This window comes from Poeciliopsis prolifica, unplaced genomic scaffold (assembly GCF_027474105.1).
Source record: "Poeciliopsis prolifica strain line A6 unplaced genomic scaffold, Auburn_PproV2 SCAFFOLD013, whole genome shotgun sequence".
Classification (NCBI taxonomy): Eukaryota; Metazoa; Chordata; class Actinopteri; order Cyprinodontiformes; family Poeciliidae; genus Poeciliopsis; species Poeciliopsis prolifica.
In genome coordinates, this window is record NW_026562388.1 from 11305606 (window position 1) to 11326575 (window position 20970).

A 20970-nucleotide genomic window follows, 5' to 3' on the forward strand; every position below is an offset into this window, starting at 1 on the left:
GTAGTATAAGCATCCTGGACGTCGGGCTGGGAATGTGTCTCACTCAACCAGAGTTTCACTTGAAAATCATGTTCTCAGCTGAAAGGCAATACAAAAATGAGAGAAGGCTGAGAACTGTAAAAATAAACCCTCTTACGTTTATGGAAAAGAAACTCAAAGCCACTAATTCTGTAAAATGAAAGCAGAAGAGCCAGAGAATAAAAACACTGACGGCGTGTAAGGGAGCGTTAGGTTTCAGCATTTTAGATTTTAACAGATTATCATGATTATCAGGGTAAAATTCACTAATCTCAATTTTAGTCTTACAATTCTCCAAATGTTGCATACTCGGCATTTAATTATGTATAACATCTGTTTGCTTTTTTATGGATTGCTTTTGCTTTTTTTTGCAAGAAGTAAGATTATGGTCCAAAGTTTATTGCAAGTACAATCAAAACATGCATATTGCATCATTCACCAATAGCAGCTTTATCATGGGAAAATGTGTATTTGATGAAATCTTGCCTGAAAACATAATAGTTGGCTAAAACCTGCCAGTAGTAACTCATGAGGTTAAGATTAATGTACAGTTAACTACAATCATGTGGAAAAATTAGGACCCTTGAAATATTTCTCAAAATGTTCACCTACTGTTATATAACCTTTTTAATTTGTTTTTGGTAATTAAAGTGATTTAATTGCAGCTAATCGCCAAAAGCTTGTATTTTTTCTGTTTTTAAACAAAAGATACCCACAAAAAAATTATTCAATGAATGAGGAAGAATTGGGATGCTCACTCCCAATAGTCTCATCCTTACTGGTTGAAATAATTTATATGATGCTTGTTGTAGTCATTTATCAGCTTTATAGTTATAGCTTTTTATGCGTGTTTCATACATTTCTATTTCAGAGGCTCAGTTTATCTATTTCAAAACGTCATTTGCTAGCTTATGCAACATCCTGTAATCATGGTACCCTCTTCCTCATATTGAGGGGTTTTATTAATAACTTTTAGTGGTTGCAAGAATTAAGATCAGGGAGCACATCCAAGTCGTAAAAGCATACATATCCCAGCAGTTTTTTGATGGCTCAAAAATGTAAGTCGTTTCTCTGCAACTTGCTGAAGGCCTATTAGCTTAAGAGTTTGTGAGAGCCGTAAAGTTCCATTAAAGCCATCAATCCCAGAAGACCCAGGTTTCTGTAGTATTTAATCACAGAAAAATCTATGTATGTACCAATATTTAGAAAATATGGTTAAAAAAACATGGGAAGCTCTTCGTATACCTGAAAAATATTTATTCAAACTTCTGCTTCCATTTATTGGAGAATATTGTACAAAAAAATAAAAACTTCAAACGTGTTATGAACAAAATGGTTCATTATTTCTACACTAAAAAAAAGAGTGAGTTCTTACAACTCAACATTTAACTTATATTTTTTTTTATGCGTCATCAAGGTCTAGCTGGAATCGAGCCACCAGGCTGAGATGATCCGAAGGGAATATGTGGTTGGGAAGTCCGTTCATTGACCATAAGAAGTCCTCAGGCAGGAGAGAGAGCGAACCAACAAGCTTCAGGCCTTTTCCTGCAGACATTTTATGAGCTAGGAGAAGAAAATAATCAATACAAACAATATAAGCAATTTAAAGCCAACACTTAGTAGCTGGCTTCTTCCAATCCTGTCATTTTACCTCTTTGTTTTTTGGTCAAAGTACGTTTTGGAGAATAGAAAATGTAGTCCACAGTAGTTCCACCCTCAGAGTGCAGGGTCGTGACCTCTGGACACCCAGAACCAGGAAGGACATGTTTATAGACGGACTCCAAGTCCACCTGATGCCTGAGACGGTCTCTGAATCTGCAACACATTCAGTACCCATCTTTATTCTGCTTTTAAATATCCTGTCAGTAAATTACACATTTTATTACAAGTGTGATTCTAAAAAGGAAAATGATTGTGGCTTTTAAAGATAAAAAAAACAAACACTTTATATAATATTTAGTATATTGGAAACCAAAATATCTGGTTAACCAACCTTTTCTCATAATGTTGAGCATCCTCCGAAGTATCTGAGCTCAAAGAGAAGGTAAGAAATTTAATATTCAAGAATAGCAGGTGTGTAAAATAAAATGGTTGAATATAAAATAAATGCCACAAAGAGACAAAATGTGGGAAACATTAAGAAATTTTAATTCCTTTGGAAAGAGATGATATAATCCTTATTCAAGATCATTATGTCTCTCTTTTCACAAACTTCAAGGGCATCGCTAGAGAATTAAAAAGAAAAAAAAATCCATCTATCCTGCTTGGTTCTACATATTAAATAGCATATTTTTCTTAGGTCCCACTGTAACCCAGAAGAGATTTCTTTTTTTGGACTGCATGTGTGCACAACCTGGTTTGTTGTCGGTCACTCCAGGAATCAGTACCAGTTTCTCAGGACGAACGCATGCGGCTGGACAGAAGCGCAGCTGAAGCATGAATTCATGTGAGTAGCCACGAGTCCCTACACGAGGAGACCAGAGGATCATGGGAAACAGTTATACTACAGATGTAAACCTGCTATTCAGATCATTATAACAAATACTCAACGGATAACAATCACAGACCTGAATTCTGACTATGTGTTTTTCTGATATCTCTTGTATACTGGCAGGTGTCTGAAATCCCCAGAGAGCTGGGCCACGGAGGAGCAAACAGTCTGTGGTAACTGGGCTTATAGGATAGGTCCTCTTGGCCAGAAATCTGTTGGACACAACACACATGCACACACACAATCATCCGCAGGAGGATGATCCACGCTCAGATTGAACACAATTGTCCTGCCATTTTGTTTCCTCACCATCCATGTTGGCAGACCCTGGTAGCTGAGCTCACCAGTGGTGATGAACTGGTACAGAGGCAGGTGTGGGATAGAGTTAAAGTCTCCACAGAAGACAACATTACAGTGTTCACCTCTGGCCTTGCAGGACTTTATCACAGCATCGATTTCTGCCAGCATTATTGCCAACTGGGCCAGCTTCACGTCACCTCGCCTGGGGTTGAAGAGCAGGTGTGTGTTGGCCACGCAAAGGGGCGGGCCGGCCTCCTTGGCCTCTGCTTCTGTGGTGACCAGCGGGCGAAGCAGCAGGACGATGCCTACGTTGTGCCGGTCCAACAGCCCGGTCTCAGGTCTGAAGAACTCCAGCTTGGAAACGGCGGCTTCGGCGAAGCGTGAGCTTTGATAGCAAACAGCGCAGCCATCAGTCTTTGTTCCTGTACGCCGCTGGTACACACAGGTGTAGCCTGGGGGAAAACATGAGCAGAGTAGGTATGAAACTTTTGACGCAACGTCATCGAACAGTACAGCTCCTCTGTGTCATCTTAGCTGCCCTACCCATCTGAGAAAAGAGAGGATGCAGGTGTTCATGGTAGTGGTTCTCCTGAACCTCCTGCAGACACAAAATCTACACATAGAAGGACAAACAAACAAAAACTATCAGTTGCTTTACAACATCAGATTCATAAAAAGACAAACGGATCTGACTCACATCTGGTGCCCATTTTTCGATTTCATTCAGGAGCAGGTTGCAGCGGTAGCTCCACTGCCGCACCTCTAGGGGGCAGTGTGCGTACAGATGCTGGTTCAGCTCCAAAAGGTCTTGGGCAAGGATGTTGTAGGACATGACAGTGAAGTCCAGAGAGGCCTTTTTGATTGTGATCGGGGTCAGAACGCTTTCAGAATCAGCATCCAAGTCCTCCCACACTCTCCACATCACTGGGTGACAAAACAAATGCACACCAAATCACTTACAGGTTAGTTCTAATTAGAATATCGGCATGTTCATTTAGTAACATGATGACTCAAAAAGTGAAAAATATATTTTAGTATTTCAGATTTTTTTCCATCTTAATCATTTAGCTTATAAAAAATGAGACCTAAAATTCACTTCCTCCACAAATGTTATATGACAAATTTTTGTAATCTAATAAACAGCCACTGGCAGACTCCACATGTAGCATATGCCAAAAATGGTCAATGCTGAAGATGCTTGCTGCACACAGAGTGATTTATCCAAACATATTGGCAAAAAATAAAGTGGTAGAAAAACACATGGTATATAATAAATTACATTTTTTGAGTTGATAAAATCCAACTCATTAGTCAAACATGCAGACCAGAACCAGGTCACCTAAAGTTCAAACAAAAATAAAAATCCCTCCTACCTTCAAAGGGCACAGTTGGCTGCACAGTGGTATAATAACTTGCAACAGGAAAGCTCCACTGTGGGCAGAAAACCTCTTGCGCAAGACCAGGTCCTACTGGAAAGTGCCACCCGCTTTGTGCATCATGTTGCTCATCAATTTTAAGACAAGTTTGGGAGTTGGGGAGAAGGGGGTTTCCAGTGGTAACTATATAATCATCCCAGCATTCATCTGGACTCTCTGACGTCTCAGCATTGGACGCTTGACGCATTTCCTTATTGTTTTCAGTCTTGTTTTGATTCTGTTCAGGACAGTTGATTTTGTCCATGCTTCCCTCCAACGTCAGGTATTTGAACAGATAATCGACATTATCGCCTGAAGAACTGCTTATTTCTTTCTCATTCCGATTGTCATGCATAACGTCACGAAAGACAACCTTTTCCCCATCTCCCATTTTGGGGTCTTCTCTTTCCTCCTCCACTGTGGTCTGCATGTCAGTTGTCTCTGCAGCTGCGTCATTCCTCATATCTTTCTGCAGGACAGCTGACAGGTTTTCCTCATCCATGTTGGGACTTGTAATGTTTTCCTGGGGCACTGATTCTTTTAGCCTTTCCTTCGTCTCTGCACTCTGATCCTGCATGGTTGTTTCAGACTGAGTGCTCCTAAGTGGGACAGTATCACCATCCCACACTGTTGTGCCATTAACTGACAGAGGAACGCTTCTCTTCGAGGCCTCTGCAAGAAAGGATAAAAATAGGACAACAGTGGTGCATTAATGCTCTGCTACTAATTAATTTAACATGTTGCATTTATTTTCTTGTTACAGTAATTGATTTTTTTTAAACTGCGAAGCTTTAGCTCTGCTATCGGTAAAGAAAACTGCAAAACATGTAAACACGTGTGATGCTTTGGACGTCGTATAGGGGCGTAAGAACATGGACCAACAACTGCCGCCAGTTGGCAGTTTAAAACAAAATATGCAACACGAAAGAAAATTCAGGAGAGCAGCCATGTCTGTTGACCTTTAAAAACCAGACAAGTTGTGCTAGACCGAGTTACGAACAGAGAAAAAGACACACACACCCTCCTCAGTTCGCACACAGAAAAGAAACTGCTTGGTCAGCAGCAAACTTAACCTTAGCAACCATTAGCCAACAGCAGCGAGGTAAAACAAGTGTAAGAAAAGCCTTCATAAAAGTTATAGCTCGATGTACCTGACGGTCGACGGAACAAGAACAAAGTTAGCGGATAGAACGCGTAAAACAGCAAAACACCAATCATGATTCTGAAATGTAATCTGCGCATGCGTACTTTGATGTTGGCGGTGTTGGTCAGCAATGTTTGGCAAGCCAAATTCTCATATAATTATTTGCGCAGGTTCATGTACAATTTTGTTGACCTCTGTATTACATGCAATACGGTAGAGCGCAGAGCATTTTGTCAACAGCAAAACTCTCTTACTTTTAAAGTGCAGCATGTAACGTTTATTTATTTATTTATTTTTAAAAAGTCTATTTAGACTGGTTGTTATTGGTCAGACCAACCAAAAACAACCAGCTAGGAGTTTAGCTCCCTGCTAAATGTACTAATTTATAACAAAGAGTTAATACCAAAAACTCTTTGGTATTAACCAAAGAGTTAATACTCTTTCTGCAGGACAACTGACTGGTTTTCCTCACCTGTCAGTCTTTTTGCAAGACTGACAAAAACTGTTTTGTCAGTTTTGCAAGACTGTTTGCAAAACAGACTGTTTGTAAAACTGTTTTGCAAGACTGTTTGCAAAACAGTCTTGCAAACAGTCATAAAAAGATTTTGAAAAAAAAAGAAATACAAATTACATATTAAAGACAAACTGAAGAATTTGTTAGATTAAAAAAAACACAATATGTATAAAACAGGATTTAGCTAAGTTTAAATAAAGGTGTATCAGGTTTCCAGGAAAGAGAAAGGTCAGGAGGAAAGAGTTTTAGGTGTTCAGTGGCCCATAAGAAAATACTATTTACTAGGGACATGCATGTTGGAGCATAACCTCAATATCTATCAATCAATCAATCAAATTTTATTTGTTTAGCACATTTCAGCAAGGCATTTCAAAGTGCTTTACATCATAAACACAAGAACACAAAGTCATGCAACATAGACAATACATTGTTACATATTACCTTAAATTACATTTCAAAAACAATTCTAAACAGGTGTGTTTTTAGTTGCGATTTAAAGGAAGTCAGGCTTTCCGCTGTTTTACAGTTTTCTGGAAGTTCGTTCCAAATTTTTGGTGCATAGATGCTGAAAGATGCTTCTCCTCTCTTGGTTCTGGTTCTGGGGATGCAAAGCAGTCCAGAACCAGAAGACCTGAGAGGTCTGGAAGGTTGATACAACAACAGCAGATCTTTGATGTATTGTGGTGCTAAACCGTTCATTGATTTATAAACTAACAACAGTATTTTAAAATCTATTCTTTGAGCTACAGGGAGCCAGTGGAGGGACTTTAAAACTGGTGTTATGTGCTCTATCTTTCTGGTTTTAGTGAGAACGCGAGCAGCAGCATTCTGGATCAGTTGCAGCTGTTTGATTGATTTGTTGGACAGGCCTGTGAAGACGCTGTTACAATAATCAATGCGACTAAAGATAAATGCATGGATGAGTTTCTCTAGATCTGGCTGAGACATTAGTCCTCTAATCCTGGAGATGTTCTTCAGGTGATAGAAGGCTGACTTTGTAACTGTCTTTATGTGACTCGCAAGGTTCAAGTCCGAGTCCATCACCACTCCCAGGTTTCGGGCCTGATCGCTAGTTTTTAGTTGCATGGCTTTTAATTAACCAAACAACTGCTACAAACATTATGGTAGACTAATTCAACTCCTAACTCCCTAACGCTTTTGAGGCAAAACAATTATTATTATTTTTTTACTTTTAACTATAAATACCATATATTAGAAAACATGAACTTGCAGCTTTGCTTTGAAATGCCTACAGATAGTATTGAAGGGAGAGGATGGGAACCAAGCTGATGCATGAATTGTTAATAGCGCTCTACATGACACATAATCTCAAGGGTAGAATTACATTCTAGACGTAACTAGCTAATGTTTTTTCCCAGTACAAACTCTCACAAAACAAATGAAAAGGTTGTTAAAGGGAAGTGTATCACATTAGCTCGGATGTAAAGCTCTAATGTCAATACCCTCCTTTGAAGAACTAAGTTTGAAAGATGAAGACTGTCTTTCACCTATTGAGTCACAAGCCACAGACACCGAGTCTGACCAAGAATTGGAGTCCGATGGTGAGTTTCTGAAATTGTTTTTGTTTTTGAAAAAGCTTTCACTGCTATGAAACAATAGACTTATGGGCTACCTTTCAGGTTAGTCTTGATACATTGAAAAATCATTTTACAAAAAATAATTCATCATTGTAACTAAATTCAAAACTTAAATGCACAATACATTACTTAGATGTACTACAGAAGCTGGGCATTTATTTATTAAAGATTATAATTTTTGGAGAAAAAAAAAGAATGTTATTAACTGTACGCTAAAATAAACAACATTACCTGAAATGTTAATGTAAAAAGTCAAATAAGACTTTATAGAAATTGTGAATTTTACTTTCTACTGTTATTTGTGGGAAATTAATTTAAGATGCACCTGAATATATTGAAGAAAAAAAAATCCACATTTGCAAAGGTGCTCCTGAGTGACATTGTCTCCACATTTTATTTAAACTCAGGGAAAAAGAAATTCAGCAAACACATGTCTGTTGCTGAAGTATACATGGAGGCCTGCAAAATGGTGGGTGTCGTTCCAGTTTCCTCCTTCATTCGAAACCATAGCTCCCCAACAATGACACTCACCTACCGTGGCCTTGGACCTTTAGGTTGCAAAGCACTCGCTATTGCTTTGATGGTGAGTTCAAAATAAAATTTCACATTGTCAAATTTTTGACAAGATAAATCTGATGAGCTGCATTTATTCCAGTCTGATGTGCACATCAGGACTCTTGAGCTGGCCTATAATCACGTTCAAGCTGAGGGGGTCAAATATCTGGCAGAGCTGCTGAGGGCTAATTTTACCATCCAGCATCTGGTATGTAAAAATTGAAAACTAACCACTAGAGGGTACCAAAAGACCCAGGATTTCTTAAAACAATTAGTTTTTGTTTCAGGATTTATCCAACAATCATGTGAAATCTGAAGGAGCTGAGCATGTAGCTAAAATGTTGATGGACAGCATTTCTTTAAAGTCTATTAAACTTTCAGGTAATTTGGACTTAATTAATTTGTGTGTGTTTTTGGTGGAGGCTTATGTGAAGGGAAACATTTCTACGACTAATATTGAGAGAAAGTTTATTAATTTACTAATTTAGCTGTTTATTTATTTTCAGGAAATGGATTCACAGATGATGATGCTAAGTATTTTACAGAAGCACTGTCAGTAAGTTGGGAATAACTGAATAAAACAAATTTGGGGTTGTTTATTAAAATGATCAGATTGCATTCACATCTGCTTTTAGACCAATTCCAGAGTAACGGATCTGGACCTGAGTCATAATAAGTTTTGTGGAAAAGGAGGAGAATATCTGGGACAGCTGCTGGGTATGGTAAAGTATATGTGTCTAATTTATAGTGGTTAGAAAGTTGAAAAGAATACAGAAAAGAAATCCCACTAACTTCAACAGCAAACAACGAAGGCATGGAAGTTCTGGATCTCAGCTGGAATCACCTTAGAATGAAAGGGGCTGTGGCTTTTTCTGCTGGTCTTAAGGTTTGACTAAATAACAAACAGCATTTCCCTTCTGATCAGCCCTTATAAATGATCTTATTCCATTTTATATTTCTAGGTGAATACGATGCTGAAACATCTTGACTTATCGTGGAACGGTTTTGGAAATGAAGGAGCCTTAGCCATGGGTGAAGCCCTAAAATTCAACAACACTCTGGTGCATCTAAATCTCAGCAATAACTGCATCACCAATGAAGGAGTCAGTATGCTTTGCAGAGGTCTGGATTACAATGAAACGCTACGAGTCCTCCTGGTAGGTTAACTGACTGGCTTCATTTGGCCAGACTGGAGATGCACTGTAGAATGATGTTTTGCTCCTTTACTTCTGCAGCTGGCTTATAATGCTGTAACAGTAGAGGGAGCTCTTGCCCTGGTAAATGTGGTGAAAAACACACCAAAAACGGCTCTGGAGCAGATCAACATATGTGTGAGTGATTCTTTATGTTAGATGACCTAATAAGATTTACATTTAGAGAAATTTTCAAAAGAATTCATAACTCTTGATTATTATCATTATTATTATTATTGTTTTTTTCTTTTCCAAACTTTTTAAGTTGCAGCTACAAACTTCAGTGTTTTATGTGATAAACATAAAGCAATAAAGGCCCGAGAACTCAACGACTTAATTTAGTAATTAACTGACAGCTGAAGGTGAATTCTTTGCACTGGGTTTTATTTTGGAATATCAGAGTAAAGTGCACAACACATTTCTCAATTTTTTAAAAAAGAATTTCAAGATTGTAATAGCTTCACACCACCTTCTAGCTGTGCACTACTTTGTGTTGCTCCACTAAATAAAACACCCTTGGAATCCAATGCAATTTTGTGGCTGTAGCATATTTGAAGGGTGCTGGACTTTATATGGTGTATTAGCTTAGCAGAAAAGGTTTGGGTTCAAGTTAATGAAGTTAATTAAAATCACACACAAAATACTTTTCTGTCCATTATGTCTTTCATTTAAACAGAATGTTCTGGTGAATGAGAACTTTGTGAATCTTTTGCAACTGACGTGTCAGGAGCATCCTGGTCTGGAGGTGCAGTATGAAGGGGTCGGAGGTTTTATAGCTCAAAAACCACCCAAACGCATTGATCCAATGAAAGTCATTCAGGTGGGCTGCAGTTTGTTTTCAATAAGAGACTCTGCAAACTTTGCATAATATTACCTTTTGAAAAAGTGTGTTAATTTAAAACATGACAAAAAAATACTAAAAGTTACACAAAAATAAATATTTTGATGCTACTAAAATAACTAAAGCCATTTCTCCCATTATTTCTGGCAGGATTATCTTGATAAACACAAACTGCGTTTATGGGATTTCTTTCGGAATATCGACAAAGATGGCACCATGCGAGTACCTGTCACTGACTTCAGGAAAGCAGTTCAGGTTTCCAAGCCCATTAATAAATCACATGCAACAATAATGTGTCATATTAATATATTATTGTCCAACAGCCTTCAGTTATACTTCATTTTGCTTAGAGCAGGTAGACCTTTCATGTATTTAAATGGATCAAGCAGCAGTTAGCTTGGCTTTCTGAAACATTTGGAAAGCCAGGCAAATCTATACAGTGAATTTTGACTCTTTTGCAGTAATGAACCAGACAATGGAATATGCTCCCGATATCTCCTTATAACATTTGTGCATGTGTGTGTTTGAAACTTTTAGCAATCAAGCATTCCTTTGAGTCGATTTCAGATCGAGGAACTGATTCACAGACTTGATCGGGGCCGAACAGGAATGGTAGATTACAGGTGAGGTTATCCCACGCTGATTACTGACGTGCTTTATTAATGGGAAATGAACACTGTGAAAGAGTGTGTAGACATTTGTGCAATAATGAGGTTTATTGCTGTTTCAAGACAACATTATTTGGATGTCAAATATGAATGACATCACATGTTCAACAGTCATGTTGACATGCAAAAGTACCCACTAACCTGGAAGTGTCTCATATTTTACTACAGCATTAAATTGTTGGACCGGCCCAGAGCCGGTCCAAGATTACATGAGGCCCTAAACGTAATTCAATTTGTGGGTTCCTCCTTTATTTGAACCCAACTACCACCACAACATTACTATTTTGTGTTTTATTTCATACTATAATAAAAAATATTAAATCAAATATTTTACATTTAATTTTTTTCTTATTTTTCAACTTTCGCCACATAGGGATAAGAAATAAGATCTTTGGAGATCAAAAGTAAACATAAACCAAAAAAAAAAACATTTTGCAATGCAGTGTGAATGCTGTAAGCTGAATATGTTTTGTGAAAATTACAGAGAAGTAATTAGATATTTTTTTAAATGTATTTAATCTTTCCTTCAGGGGACTGGCAGATACAAGAAAACAGATGGTGAGAGATCACCGTCGTCAGCTGAAGAAGGTGGAGTCCCGCCAGAAGAAAGAAAAGCAGAAGAGTGACCGCATACTGAAGACCTTCCAGACGGCAGTGGAAGCTGTCACACCTCACAGCTCCATGATTTTCTCCCCAGGAGGCGCCAAGGAAGATTCAGGCGGCCCTCAGCCCTTTTCTGCTACCCCTCTCAGTTCCTGGCACCACATCGTCATGTCAAACAGCAGCCGCTACTCTATCGCTAATATGAGCGGCGACCATGTTCATCTGTTGGGAGAAACCTCCCCTTTCCGTCCCACCAGTTCTCCAGCGATGCGGTCCTACTCTCAGCCCAACCTCTTGGTAGAATCTTCCAACTCTCCAACAAGCAAATCCATCTCTGCTCAGGGTGTTCGCTCCGATCCAGAAACGGATTATAGCAAATTAAGTCCTACTGGCAACAGCCTGACCAGGTCCAGGCCTGCTCTAAACACACAGCAGCCAGAGATTAAGGCCAAATCTAAGAAATTAAAGAAACAAAAAGTGAAGAAACATGGTGTCAGAGACTCACAGAATCCAACAAAAAGCATCAAGTAACACTGGCTGTGTAATAATAAAAATCTCTTAATAAAGCTAGAAAAAATTGCATTGTGCAAAGCAGTGTGAATACTGTAAGCTGAATATTTTTTGTGAAAATTGCAGACGCATAAGAAGTCATATTAGCAGAAATGAGTGAAATAGGCAAAATCAGAAGGATGAAGCAAAAGCCTACAAAACATAACTAGAAATACTGAAAAAAGAGGAGTGAAAACTTTCAGTGAATGAAAAAAATCCCATCCAAAGAGTATTACAAATTTGTTCAGAATACTCCTTACTAAGTTAATTGTAAGGTCACAACAGTTTATAGGCTAAAATGAGCCAAAAAGCTAAAGCAAGCTGAAATACAAATGATAGCCTCCAGGGTTAGGATCTTGACCTTCAGTTTTCACACTAAATATGGAGTCTAACTGAATTTCTTTGACAGTCTGCTTTATTCTGTGAAAAGTATTTCCCTGCTACAAATTTAGTCAGGTTGGGATTTCCTTCACAGTTAAATGTATCAGGTCATATAAAAATGTTGATTTCAGGAAAGAGAGCCATACAGAATGGGGTTTTAAAATAGTTATAAAATACAGTGAAATACATAGCATTTTCTTAATTTATTGCTCTATAAATATATTATCTCTTGTAATATTTCCATGTCTTGGTTTACTTTTGTTGATTTAATTGTGTTTTCTTTCTTGTTTTTCTTTTAGTTCACTAATGATTTAATTTTAAATTGGAATCATGTTTAATGCACTTTATAAATAAACTTGCATATTTATTCAATGTTATCTATTAACTTTTTTTTTGCTTTTACTGTATGTACACTATTCATGGCCTCCTCTATGGGACACCAACACATGCACAGGGATAATTGTCTGCAAACGTACGACTATTTATTATCCGGGTGCTAAACTTGACAAGAGGTGGATTTTCTGTCACCAGCCTGGGACAACAATACTGTGAACTGTGGCAGGTGTTGCATCCAGGAGTAGCTTCTAATAGGCTATATAAATGGTGGAGAACAAGCCACCTCAACCATAACGACAGAGACTGCAAAATGATCAAGACTCTGATACTGTCTGCACTGCTGAGCTCCACGGTAGCCGTGGGGGTATGTATGAAATCATTTTTTGTACATTCCTTGATTTAGACATGTACTGATCTCTGTTTCTTCTGCTCATCATCTCAGGGTGTTGGCCTGTGGAGTGCAGAGAGCTTAAGGAATCAGACAGGAGGTGAGGAGAGGTGCACCTGCAATGCTTTCCTGCCCAGTTCAACCTTTCCTGTCAGTGATTTGGTGGTAATGGAGCAGATTTGGTGGTAATGGAGCAGACCGCTGTTGAGATCTCAAACAAGCTGGAACTGGAGATGTGCAAGATACTAAGGAACATGTGTGATGTGTTAACCAGGGCCCTGTGAAAGTATTCACTTCGTAAATGTTAATTTATTTAGTTTGGATTTTATAAGCTACACCAACTCAAAGGAGGGCTTATTGTGAACTGGAAGGATAAGGACACAACCTTTTCAAAGATTTCTACAAATATAAATATGAAGAGTGTAGTGGTCAGATAACTGGAAGAAAACATGTCAGAGGATACAAAAGACTTGAGACTGGGGTAAAGGTTCATCCAAGCTGGACAATACAGCCACAGCTACAAAACTATTCCCCAATCAAACTCCATTACTAAATCACATTGAGAATGAGAGTCAAGATTTTAACATTTCGATTTACAGATAGACTTCATCCAGGCTTGGAGCTTTATTTATTTTGCAAAACAAATAGACAAAGACTTGAGTCTAGATGTACAAAGCTGGTAAAAAAGTAACTAAAAGGATTTACAGCTGTTAATACTTTAAATTAGGTGTATGAATACAAGGCACTGCAACTTATTAGATATGAAGAAGAAAAATCCCTAAATTGCACTGAAATCTGTCATTTTCAGCTGGAGGAATATGAACTTAAGGTTACACAGTATGCAGAAAAGATCATAAAGCTGACGGGGGAAATCAAAACTATGGAAAAGAGTCCATTGATGACTACAATGAAGCTGACTTTGGAGATATAAATGTGCAGATTAAACAAGTAGAGGCTCTGATTGCAGAGCTGCAACTCTCCATCAATGCTTCAGTCGCTGTCTTTGAGTCCCTCCATGTACAGGTGAGTCATCAGACGTAGACACGCAGAAGTTCACCTGGGAAAAAAATTCAGTTTTTCAAAAGCATGTGTTATCTTACAGGTAACTGTCATGTTGGACGCCCTGGACAGACTGGAGAAGACCCATGACAAGAATTTGGTGCTTTCAACTCGCAGAGAGTACTTAGAGGTGCAGCTTCAACTCGAGGAATGTGAGAGACGCCACCAGGAGCTCTTCAACCCCAACATCGGTGAGCTGATTCACACAATCACATGAGACGGAAACAATCACTAAACTCATATAACTGACTGTCCTCTTTCTTTTCAGGTTCTTGTGCTCACTCTGGCCTACTGAGGGTCAGCAAGCCTGTGGTGAGCCATCTCAATGCCCATCTAAGTGCCAGTTACCATTATGGAGGCTGGGGAAAAGATTCAAACCCTGTTTCTGACAGAGAGTCCATGTACTGGTACGCTGGTTACTCTTCCACTTCCATGTCGGACATACGGTTCTACACTGACTACAAGAACCTTATTCTGAGAACCCCTTTTCTCCATCACACCCTGCCCAGTGGCTGGTATGGCGTCGGGAACAACATTATAATGCGTGATAACACTCTGTATTATCAGATAAACAGCCCATTCGGACTAGCTAAACTGAATTTTACCACCATGAAATATGAGTCCAGGGTGATTTCCAAGGCCTCCTCCAGGTTCTCATACAGCAGCTCCGCCAATCAAAACTTTGATTTTGCTGCAGATGAAACAGGATTGTGGGTGACCTACGCTACTGAAGAGTCCGGGGGCCGGATGGTCATAGCTAGAATAAACGAGGCCTCCTTTGGGATTGAGGAGGAATGGCTGACCAGTGTCTACAAGCCAGGTGTAACTAATGCCTTCATGATCTGTGGTGTTTTTTATGCAGTCAGAACAGTGGACATCCTAACTGAAGAGATATTTTACAAGTACAACACTAAAACTAAACAGGAGAGCTATATTAGTATTACCTTTGAGAGGTTTCAAAACAGATATACAAACTTGGATTATAATCCTGCTGACCAGAAGCTCTACATGTACAATGACGGTTACTATGTGACCTACCATCTCTGGTTTAACAACACAGTTGAAGCCACAGTGGCACCACCGATGTTACTGGTGACTTAAATAATTTTCTCTCCTTGACAGAGAAATTTGATATGAATGCTTAATGATTTTCTTTTTTCTCCTTTTTCTTGTACCATCCCTTTTCTTGACTGCTAATAAATGATTTGAAGCATCCAAAAGCTGTTGTGTCATTTGGTTATTCAACTGTTTATTGGTTTTCTGCTCGAAGTAAGACAAATAATTTATAAAATTAAATCAAAATCAAATGAAACCAAATACATGTTCTTTAACTGAAATTTTATGTTCTATCAACAACACTTATGCAATAGTTTAAGGTGTAAGTTAAAGTCTGTTGTAAAGGCAAAATAAATTTGAACTGTAAATGTTGACAAATGCACCAAAACATATCAATAGAAACCTTCTATCCATAAAACTTAATCTTAATTTCAAGCCAATTGAGCCTTCCAGTGTCTTTTGATTTTGTTCTCCGATCCTGGATCCCTTTGGCAAACAAAAATCCTTTTTAAAAGATTATCAATATAACCATTTTCTTTTCAATTTTTCTTCTGGAAAGCTGTTAAATTCACTTCCCACCTTGCATCACAGATATTCACACCTTTTCTAAAATCCCTCAATGTTTCTCCCACTAAGTAAGGTTTTTTCTGCATCATGTGTCTATAGGATGTTTTAATGTGGTATAATCCGAGTTTGGGATTATCAAAAGTAGTAACATCAATTTGGCCTATTTTTGTGATTTGTTATCAAAAAATTTGATTTTATCTTTTCAAACTGTTCATGAGAATTTGTATTTTTACATTTCATCAAAAATCAATCTATAAAATCAATAGATAACTTTAAAAGACTACATTTTTAGGGGAATTTGATAGTAAATAAATCAACAAATATATAAATGATATTATAAATAAATAGTGCCTCAACAAAATGCCAAAGGTCAGTTGTTTCTTCCCCATTAGTACATTTTAGCAGCGTGTCTGTGACATTGATTGACAGCCGTAAGGCCCTCTTCCTGGCTCTGATCATTTGCTTTTGGTCAGGACAAATTGGGAGTGGTTCCTTTCTTCAAATGGCAAAAGTAGCTCAGGGTGGAAGTGGAGAATACTGATCTTTTCACAGATTATTTGTCTCATTCTGTCATGATGTGGTGGCAACAAACATGTAAAAAAAAATCTATATATTTTTGAAAAAAGTTACATACTGTAGGCTTCAAAGAAAAAAAAAGTAATACATTGGTATTATTAGGAATTTATTATTGGTAAATAAACTGGTATTTATTTACCAACTATGCCAGCTAAAATGAAATGTGAATTAATATTTAAAGCATCTGATGGAGTTTAAGGATTTCTAATTAAACCGAAGTTACAGGATCCCATTTTTGCACACCATCAGCCACTGAATAAAGAAACAGATTTGATGTTGCGGAAATGTGCTATTAAAATAAACTTGAATGATTGATTGACTTGCTTGTTAACAAAAAATATGTAAAAGTTTATTATGTTTAAAATGGCATTAGTTTTGAATCCTTTTTTGTGATTGAATCTGGCTTTGCACAAATAAAGTTATGCAGTGCATTAAAGCTATACAGTGAACAAAATGTTTTTTCTTTCTCTGAGTTACATTTTGGAAATTGCAAATTGGACTACACATTTAAAAAAAGTTAAGCTCTGACAATCCTTATTGCTTAGCTTTGTTAAATTACTGGTATCATTTAGCAGAGGTCTGTGGCCTGGTTGGGAACCATCTTCATCCTACGTGTTTCATTGGGAAGGCTGGCTGGAGGAGTGAAAGCTGAAACTTTCTGAGGTGATGCTTCAATAAACAGACCATAAAAAGTTCTCGCTGTCATGACAGATGATTAATTCACTCTCTGTGTTCAGTTCAAACCTTTCACTGGCAAATAACCACCTGACTCAGAAAGCAAACAAGAACACTATCACAATCTATGTGTAGAAATGAACTAATGCATCTTTGCTCCACCAAATACAAATACTCAGCTCAATGAAGGAATCATTAAAAGTGTTTTATGACAGTACCACAAGTGGTGATTTTCTCATCCACATCCTATTTGGGTCTCATACTTTGGATTCCCAAGACTTTACTGCATCATGTGTAAACAAAGACGATCACAGGCTGCTTGTAAATGAGCATCTGCTTGAATGCTGAATCTGGTAATAACCATGTGAAAAGAGAAGGTGTTCGCGATGATCTGATATGAGCAGTCTTTAAAAAACTCCAACAAAGTCTCAAGAGTCATTTGAGTGGTGAGGTGGGTCATGATGCAGCCAGTTGTAGTTCTGCTCCTCAGCGCCTTCAGTCCTGCTTTGGCCTGGATTGTAAGTAGTCTTTACTTCTATGACGTCTTCATGGCATAATTTGTGGTTATTCTAATGAATGTAAATTTCAAATCCATTTTTAGCCAGTGCAAGACTGGGAGTCTGGAAATGTGACGACTTCTGTGGATTCGTCTGGTCAGTGCGTCTGCCATGTTTTCCTCCCTGACATCACCTTCCCCGCAGACCGCGTTGAGCACATGCAGCAAGTCAGCAATGATCTGATCCTGGAGGTGGAAATTCAGAAAAATAAGGTGTGTGGTTAGGAATAGCATGAAGAATAAAAACCAGAAATGTGCATTATGATTAAATCATATTACAGCAGCTCTTGTCTTTTTCAGATGGTGAAATACATGGGCAAACTGGTGATTTATCTTGAAGAACTGAAGCAACTGGAGGCAAGATTGGCCATCCTGGAAAGCAGTCCTGATGATTACATCAAACTGGATTTTGAGATGCTCAGGATTGAACTCAGAGAGTTTGAGATGCTGGTGTCTCAGCTCAAAGACTCCCTCAACTCTTCTTCACCCCTGTTCAACAGTCTGTACATCGAGGTAAAACACAAATTGAACAAATCTTCTTAGAGTCTCACAATACATAAATATTGAATCCTTTAACACCTTACAAATAAATCTACAAAAGTATTGGATGTTAGATTACAACCAGCAACCTTTGTATTGAAATACAACTCCTCTCAAGAGTTGACACACTTTGGTGAAGTTCTTTCTCACATGTAACTGTAGTTTTCTTATTGCTCTGTCTCCAGATCCACAACATGACGCTCCTTGTGAACCAGCTGGAGACTTATGACAAGAGCAACCTGGAGGTGATCCGACATCAGTTTGCCAAGCTGCAGATGAAACTAGAGGAGTGTCAGAAGGATCAAGATATAATCAAACCAGATATCGGTAAGAGGGCTACTTAACATGATCAATAACAATTTGCACTTCAACAGTTAAAAATGCATCTTTGTAAATAATAACAAACTTCTGTGAAATCAAACTGCCCACTTAGAAAGCAACACTGATTGACAATCAATAACACATGCTGTTGTGCAAATGGAATAGACAACAGGTGGACATTATTTTCATATTTATTTCATTCATTCAGATCTAGGATGTGTTATTTGAGTGTTCCCTTTATTTTTTTGAGCAGTGTAGATTTATTATATTATAAAATAATTTTTAATGCAGTGTCCAGCAGGAGAGAAAGAGATAGAGGTCATTGCTGAAGGGACTGGCAGTACTCAAAGTGTGGATTCAAAGTTTATTAAGTTGAATGGAAGGAAAAACTGTGTGTGAAAAAGTTTACAAGCAGCAGGGACAATTACTGGCTGCTTTCAAAGCAACGTGGACAATCTTTAGGCCTCATCATTGTCACTTCCATGCCATGACACATGAAGCAGGATTTCATCTAAAAGATACTCATTGATGAAAGAGTTTCTCTTGCGTGTCCTATATTTTTCAGTAGAGCAATTTTGTTAAAAATTCTATTTGTAGTGGTGTTACTGCAAATTTAAATATTCTTAAAATCTTTATTTTTACTGTAACAGTAATGCTCAAATATAACACTACTTGATTTTCTGAAATACACAATTTTTGGCATTCAGATTTTCTGAGATGGAGCATCATTGCCAACATCTTTTTATTTATTTTTTATTTTTTTCAGGAAACTGCAACCACACGGGAATCTTAAGCTTCAGCAATCCATTGGTGGTGCAGTTCAATGCTCATCTAAGTACAAGATACGTGTACGGTGGCTGGGGGAAAGACTCCAAGCCCATCCGAGGTTATGAGAACTTGTATTTCTACGGTGCGACCACCAATCCTGCAGGTGTCTATGACTTTTATTTTTACACCAACTATGAAAATCTGCTCTTGAGGAAGAACTTCAAACACATTGACCTTCCAACTGATTGGGTGGGTGTTGGCAACAATTACATAGTGCGCAGTAATTCAATTTATTACCAGCACAACAGCCCTTTCAGCATGACCAAATTTAATCTGACCTCTTCCAAGTATGACTACAGAGTGATTTCTGATGCAAGCGCAAGTTTCTCTTATGCTCACTTGGCCAGTCAGAACTTGGACTTTGCAGCTGACGAAACAGGATTGTGGGTAATGTATGCTTCGAATGAGAACAAGGGGAAAATTGTCATTGCTAGAATTGATGAAAACGCTTTTGGCATTGAGAATACGTGGCATACTGGTGTATACAAACAGTCAGCTGGCAATGCTTTCATGGTCTGCGGAGTGATGTATGCCACCAGGACGGTGGATATCAACACTGAGGAGATCTTCTACACTTACGACACCAAGACCAAGCAAGAGAGAAACCTCAGCATCCAATTCAAGAAGTTCCAGGAGTCATACACCAACCTGGACTACAACCCCTCTGATCAGAAGCTTTACATGTACAACAATGGCTATTATGTGTCATACAATTTAAAATTTAACAAAGAATGATTCAACATGGGTTCAGTCCTCGTATTGTGATTGATATGAGTGATCTGCAGCCACTTTTAGCCCTTAGATCTCTATAAAACCTTTAAAGATATTTCTGAATAAATCAAACTGAAGCATCCACATTTTGTCAAGTGTGGTCTCTATGTTGTATATGTCATTTATTGCATAGAAAAGGTGACCCTTTTAGGCTGTTTTTCCAACTGTACAAAACCAGAATTAGGCAATTATTTTCTTTAGATTGAACTGAAATTAACCCAAAATGACATTTATATTTGCACGCTGCAAAAAATAATGTATTTTATTAAGAGCATACTAATCAAAAACACAAATAACATTTTTATTAGACATTTCAAATAAAAAAAATACAAAAATAAACATCAGATAATTTATTACACCATTGTGTGATAAATTGCATAAAGTATTAATAATATTAAATGTGCCCGTACAATTTTATGTGACACACTGATGAAAAATTAAATAGATACAACATATAAGAAGTCTCAAATTTCTAATCTTTTACACGTTAAAAACAAATCAAGATAAAATGTTTGCGTTCCTTGCTTTCCTTCACAATAAACTACAAGAGAAAGACTAATTAAAAAAAATGTGCACAATGTGGTTGGTGAGGTCAAACAGGTCAATATGACAGAGATTAGGGATTATGTTTTATGCCACAGGTAATATTCCAACTATTTAGATCCAAAACCCATGACACGTGATAATCAAATCAGAGGTGCCCCATGAAACAGCCTCTGTCTAATGTAATAAACACATTGAAAAATATTTCTCTTGCTGATAATCTGCTGTGTTTGTTGTTTCTCAAATAAATTCAGAAGTGATGAATGTTGTTGTTTACTCAAAGGGAAAAGTCTTCATTTGACACAAAAATAGTCACTGAAGGATTCATTTAAGATTGAGCATCCTTGTATTTTTGTGGATAAGGTTGCAGGATCAGATTTCAGAATCATGCTGCTGTGTCTAACCCCCTTCTGTAAACCTGCCCACCCCTAGGATGCATGCGTGGTTGGGGGTGACTCCTCTTTGTGCTGTTAGTTGGAGCCTG

General features: G+C 37.9%; 4 protein-coding genes across 5 annotated transcripts; 3 read left to right on the top strand and 1 right to left on the bottom strand.

Moving 5' to 3' along the window:
- Positions 1 to 1258: 1258 nt before the first annotated feature.
- Positions 1259 to 5482, bottom strand: angel1 (angel homolog 1 (Drosophila)). 2 transcript variants are annotated; one of them, XM_055038829.1, is made up of 10 exons: positions 5376 to 5482; positions 4183 to 4896; positions 3507 to 3733; positions 3353 to 3422; positions 2819 to 3261; positions 2586 to 2721; positions 2372 to 2482; positions 2012 to 2045; positions 1670 to 1833; positions 1259 to 1563 (listed from the first exon to the last, which is right to left on the bottom strand). In XM_055038829.1, exons 1-10 carry the CDS (start codon positions 5464 to 5466, stop codon positions 1421 to 1423), a joined length of 2133 nt encoding a protein of 710 aa, XP_054894804.1. In that variant the 5' UTR covers positions 5467 to 5482; the 3' UTR covers positions 1259 to 1420. The 2 variants fall into 2 exon arrangements, with proteins under 2 accessions (XP_054894804.1, XP_054894802.1); XM_055038827.1 differs by having other exon boundaries at positions 1259 to 1581.
- A 1853-nt stretch (positions 5483 to 7335) lies between these two features.
- On the top strand, positions 7336 to 12445 carry LOC129365560 (leucine-rich repeat-containing protein 74A). Its single transcript, XM_055038830.1, has 13 exons — positions 7336 to 7444; positions 7888 to 8063; positions 8136 to 8243; positions 8323 to 8416; positions 8542 to 8591; positions 8671 to 8752; positions 8836 to 8921; positions 8998 to 9192; positions 9271 to 9366; positions 9905 to 10048; positions 10220 to 10324; positions 10607 to 10692; positions 11268 to 12445. Exons 1-13 carry the CDS (start codon positions 7336 to 7338, stop codon positions 11869 to 11871), a joined length of 1935 nt encoding a protein of 644 aa, XP_054894805.1. The 3' UTR covers positions 11872 to 12445.
- A 452-nt stretch (positions 12446 to 12897) lies between these two features.
- olfm4.1 (olfactomedin 4, tandem duplicate 1) lies at positions 12898 to 15237 on the top strand. The gene is made up of 5 exons (XM_055038605.1): positions 12898 to 12970; positions 13049 to 13094; positions 13962 to 14017; positions 14097 to 14244; positions 14322 to 15237. Exons 1-5 carry the CDS (start codon positions 12917 to 12919, stop codon positions 15152 to 15154), a joined length of 1137 nt encoding a protein of 378 aa, XP_054894580.1. The 5' UTR covers positions 12898 to 12916; the 3' UTR covers positions 15155 to 15237.
- A 2111-nt stretch (positions 15238 to 17348) lies between these two features.
- Positions 17349 to 20005, top strand: LOC129365394 (olfactomedin-4-like). The gene is made up of 5 exons (XM_055038576.1): positions 17349 to 17445; positions 17529 to 17696; positions 17784 to 17996; positions 18209 to 18350; positions 19111 to 20005. Exons 1-5 carry the CDS (start codon positions 17386 to 17388, stop codon positions 19905 to 19907), a joined length of 1380 nt encoding a protein of 459 aa, XP_054894551.1. The 5' UTR covers positions 17349 to 17385; the 3' UTR covers positions 19908 to 20005.
- Positions 20006 to 20970: the final 965 nt, after the last annotated feature.

Excerpts from the sequence above, each read along its gene's own strand:
- angel1 (XM_055038827.1), bottom strand. The coding sequence starts at position 5,466 with ATGCGCAGATTACATTTCAGAATCATGATTGGTGTTTTGCTGTTTTAC. Across the intron at positions 3,423-3,506 it reads TCGAAAAATGGGCACCAGAT|ATTTTGTGTCTGCAGGAGGT; the intron begins GTGAGTCAGATC and ends TTCTATGTGTAG. Across the intron at positions 2,046-2,371 it reads AGTGACCGACAACAAACCAG|ATACTTCGGAGGATGCTCAA; the intron begins GTTGTGCACACA and ends CTTTGAGCTCAG.
- LOC129365560 (XM_055038830.1), top strand. The coding sequence starts at position 7,336 with ATGTCAATACCCTCCTTTGAAGAACTAAGTTTGAAAGATGAAGACTGT. Across the intron at positions 8,417-8,541 it reads AAAGTCTATTAAACTTTCAG|GAAATGGATTCACAGATGAT; the intron begins GTAATTTGGACT and ends ATTTATTTTCAG. Across the intron at positions 8,922-8,997 it reads CTTTTTCTGCTGGTCTTAAG|GTGAATACGATGCTGAAACA; the intron begins GTTTGACTAAAT and ends TTATATTTCTAG.
- olfm4.1 (XM_055038605.1), top strand. The coding sequence starts at position 12,917 with ATGATCAAGACTCTGATACTGTCTGCACTGCTGAGCTCCACGGTAGCC. Across the intron at positions 12,971-13,048 it reads GCTCCACGGTAGCCGTGGGG|GGTGTTGGCCTGTGGAGTGC; the intron begins GTATGTATGAAA and ends TCATCATCTCAG. Across the intron at positions 13,095-13,961 it reads CTTAAGGAATCAGACAGGAG|AGCTGCAACTCTCCATCAAT; the intron begins GTGAGGAGAGGT and ends CTCTGATTGCAG.
- LOC129365394 (XM_055038576.1), top strand. The coding sequence starts at position 17,386 with ATGATGCAGCCAGTTGTAGTTCTGCTCCTCAGCGCCTTCAGTCCTGCT. Across the intron at positions 17,446-17,528 it reads GTCCTGCTTTGGCCTGGATT|CCAGTGCAAGACTGGGAGTC; the intron begins GTAAGTAGTCTT and ends ATCCATTTTTAG. Across the intron at positions 17,997-18,208 it reads TCAACAGTCTGTACATCGAG|ATCCACAACATGACGCTCCT; the intron begins GTAAAACACAAA and ends CTCTGTCTCCAG.